Source organism: Tupaia chinensis, unplaced genomic scaffold, assembly GCF_000334495.1.
Source record: "Tupaia chinensis unplaced genomic scaffold, TupChi_1.0 Scaffold000479_1, whole genome shotgun sequence".
NCBI classification, from domain to species: Eukaryota; Metazoa; Chordata; class Mammalia; order Scandentia; family Tupaiidae; genus Tupaia; species Tupaia belangeri.
This window is the reverse complement of record NW_006159991.1, coordinates 310,058-313,488: the sequence shown is the minus strand read 5'-3', so window position 1 is coordinate 313,488 and position 3,431 is coordinate 310,058. Positions and strand designations below refer to the sequence as shown.

Below are 3,431 nucleotides of genomic sequence, written 5' to 3'. Positions count from 1 at the left end.
GGCGGCGGGGGCTCTCAGGGCGACGAGGAGGCGCACGCGTCGTCCTCTGCCGCCGAGGAGCTCTCCCCGGCCCCTTCCGAGAGCAGCAAAGCCTCGCCAGAGAAGGACTCCCTGGGTAAGCAGGGCGCACCGGAGGGCTGCAGTCAGGAGGGCAGACAGACCGGCAGAGCCATGGAAGGGAACAGAGGGAGCAAAGAACCAGGAGCCCGCCCAGCAGCCGGCCGGCCTTGGCCCAAGCTGCAGGCAGGCTGACCTTCTGAACTTGCTTTTTAATATTTGGGCGTGGGGACGCAGTAAAAATTCATGTCCGGCTTAGCGCCCCACACCAAGACGTCCTAGGAACTGGCCCGAGCTCACCCTGACTAGGGGCAAGGACATCAGCGAGCAGCCCCCCTTGTGTTCGTGCTCTTCCCTGTGGCCCTGAGCACCCCAAGCCCTGGTCCCGGCCCAGCCTGCACGGCGCGGCCCACGCGGGGGGGAGGAGGAGGGAGGGCAAGTGGCTCGCCCGCAGATAGCGCGGATGTTTGTAAGGCATCCAAAATAAGCAGCCGCCAGCGCCAATAAATAAGCCCATTAACCGGCGAAGTTCGAGTTTACGATCCCCCATGCTTTTTTTCAAAGTTGCTGGCGGGGCGGGAATCCTCGTTGCGGGGAGAAGAAGAGGCAAATCGGTCTGGACGCCGGGTCCCTGAGTCGAGAACCAGAAAGAAGCCTGTTAGCTTCCCCTGGAACTCGGAATTACCCAGCCACACACCCCTGCCTCCTCTAGATACCTGAAGGAGGGCCTTTGACTCTCTAATCAAGGGTCCTTTTTTCTGCCTTCCCTGTTGGCCCCTTTCCCTCTCCTCATCTGCCCTTGAGCAACCAGGGGAGCTGGAGTGAGACAGCCTAGCTGCACCGTCCCCCTTCGCAGTAAGCACCCTGCATCCCCAGCCTGGGGGCTGCAAGAAATGCTCATCTGCCTTAAGGCCAGAAGCAAAGAAAGGCGTTAAGTTCAAGATGTACAGCCTGCCCTCCAGGGCCTTTCGTTCTACAAACTCCAGCAGCCTGTGCCAAAACAGGTGTTTAGGGAGAAAAAAAAAGAAAAAAGAAAAAAAAAAAACTGGAGGAAAATGTAAATTGGGAAGGTGGGTGTAGATTAAAGACCCACTTGATTGTTTTGCTAGGCCTTTGAGGAGCTGCTAGCTCTCTTTGAGCCAAAGGGGGGCATACCCCCTCTCTGTGACTTCGAGCATCCCTCTGATGGGGGAGAGACGTCAGGAATTCATCCCTGCACATTGCCCGCGTGGCCTCGACTTAACTCCCCCTTTATTCTCTTAAACGCCAGGCAATTCCAAAGGCGAAAACGCAGCCAACTGGCTCACGGCTAAGAGCTAAACGCTGCCCCGACACGAAGCACCAGACGCTGGAGCTGGAGAAGGAGTTTCTGTTCAACATGTACCTTACTCGAGAGCGGCGCCTAGAGATCAGCCGCAGCGTCCACCTCACGGACAGACAAGTGAAAATCTGGTTTCAGAACCGCAGGATGAAACTGAAGAAAATGAACCGAGAAAACCGGATCCGGGAGCTTACAGCCAACTTTAATTTTTCCTGATGAAGCTCCAGGCGACGCTGTTTTGTTTTTGTTTTTGTTTTGTTTTCTCCCCGCTGCCAGAGCGCCGGTCCCCTCCCTCTATCTCCGTCCTCTGCCCAGGAACTCGCACCTGTGCCGGACCCCCATTCCTCCCTCCCACACTCGCCATCTCCTGGGCCGTTCATCTGTGCAGGGCTGGTTTGTTCTGACTTTTTGTTTCTTTGTCTGTTTGCTTGGTGCTGGTTTATTTGTTGTTTTCTGGGGGAAAAAGCCATATCGCGCTAAAATTCTGTAGAGATAGGTATTGTCCTAAGTGTCAAGTGGTGACTGGGCTGGTTTGCCGTCTTGGGGTCCCAGCTGCTAGAAATGGCCCCTGTCCTCCTGGTGGAGCTGATTTCCTGCCCAACCCCAACCCGGGGCAAACCTAGCCCGGAAGGCCTAGGTCCCATTGTCGGCGCTGAGGTGTCTGGCCTGAGGTCAATGGTGCAAGGAGCCGCCACCGGGCGCGCCTGCCTGGAGTGCTGGGCTGTGTTTAATCAGGGGATACAGGCCCCTGGGTTTCTTTTTCTTTCTTCCTTTCTTCCTTGGCCAAGAGAAGGGCTTCCAGGCACAAACATACAAGTTGGCAAAGGGCTTGACTTCGGCTGATTGAAAAAGTGAGAAAAAGAAAGATTAATTTAGCCTTCCTTTGTAAGATATCTCAGCTCTAAAAGAATAAAAGAATGTCCAAGAGAAGGAAACTTCTCTTCCAGTTAGTGTAACGTCTTGCATTGCCTGGCTAAAATGTTTTATTTGCCTCTGAATTTCCATATTCTTCTGGCTATAGTTAGTTTTGTTTATACATGTGGAACTAGTGGATTTTTTGGTCATTAAATTTGTTGCCACTGGTGACATGTGACAAGCACACCACAATTCTCCCTATCTTGTCTTGTGGAGTTTTTTATTTTATTTTTTTTACTTTTTTTTTCTTTCTGAAATTCATGGAAGCCTAGGAGGGTTGGGGCAAGCGGGAATAAACTAGAGAAGGGAGACATTGTTTGGATTTCCTTTATACTGTGAAGTTACATGCATAAAAGGGTCAAACCTGTAGGTGCAGAAAAAGAAAAAAAACTATAAATACAAATCTGTATAAATGTCTATTATTATGAAAAATTACCAATCTTGTTTTAAGCAAATGCATTCTATCGTTATTATAAATGTTAGTTCTAGCTCTATTTACTTCTAATCTTAAATCAGAATAAATTAATATTGTATTGCTGCTGTGCGTGGAAAAAAAAGACAATGTTTATGTTCTTATAGAATAAAAGCTGTGGAATGAAGCTTTTTAATTTTAACTCTTTTTTGACTTCTTATCTTCACCTTCCACTTTATCCTGTCCACCACTTTTACAACAGGAGGACTATCCCGAGACCCCTGCAATTACTTTAGGCATCTATTTAAATATTACCTAGACGGTCGTAATTTGTCTGGGCCCTATAGCCCTGGTGCCGTAAGGTTTGTCGGCTTTTGTTCAGTTTTATGACTTGCTAGTATATCTGGATTGTGGCTGTCTTAGACTAGTGGTTTCAGTTGAGAGGGGAGCTGCATAGACAGAGGAAGCCAAACAGGATTTCTTTCGGGAGCCCCAGGGAGGCTTTGCAGAGGCTGGTTATTTTGCGGGTGTCCGGGTCCCAGATGAGCTTCAACCTAAAATCTGGGGAACTGGCCTGGCCCACATCCCATCACTAGAGCCGGTGGCAGCGGTTAGGTGGACCCAGGCCTGGCCGCATGGGGCCGCCCCCTCCCCTAGCAAGGCCTCCCCCACCTCGCGGCCCTCCGCCAGGCCACGCGTTTCCTGCTCGCCGGAGGTGGGGGGGGG

The 3,431-nt window shown here is 51.1% G+C and overlaps 1 protein-coding gene and 1 long non-coding RNA gene across 2 annotated transcripts in view; one reads left to right on the top strand and one right to left on the bottom strand.

The window, feature by feature from the left end:
* Positions 1-1,609, top strand: part of HOXA10 (homeobox A10) — an 8,231-nt gene extending 6,622 nt beyond the window's left edge. Inside the window, 2 exon segments of the mRNA XM_006172095.2 lie at positions 1,328-1,373; positions 1,375-1,609. Of these exon segments, the coding sequence (XP_006172157.1) occupies positions 1,328-1,373; positions 1,375-1,594 (266 nt within the window). The 3' untranslated portion in view covers positions 1,595-1,609.
* Positions 1,560-3,431, bottom strand: part of LOC102493992 (uncharacterized) — a 3,778-nt gene continuing 1,906 nt past the window's right edge. The window contains exon 2 of the long non-coding RNA XR_335649.2: positions 1,560-2,217. This is a non-coding gene — a long non-coding RNA (uncharacterized LOC102493992). The remainder of the gene's footprint in view (positions 2,218-3,431) is intronic.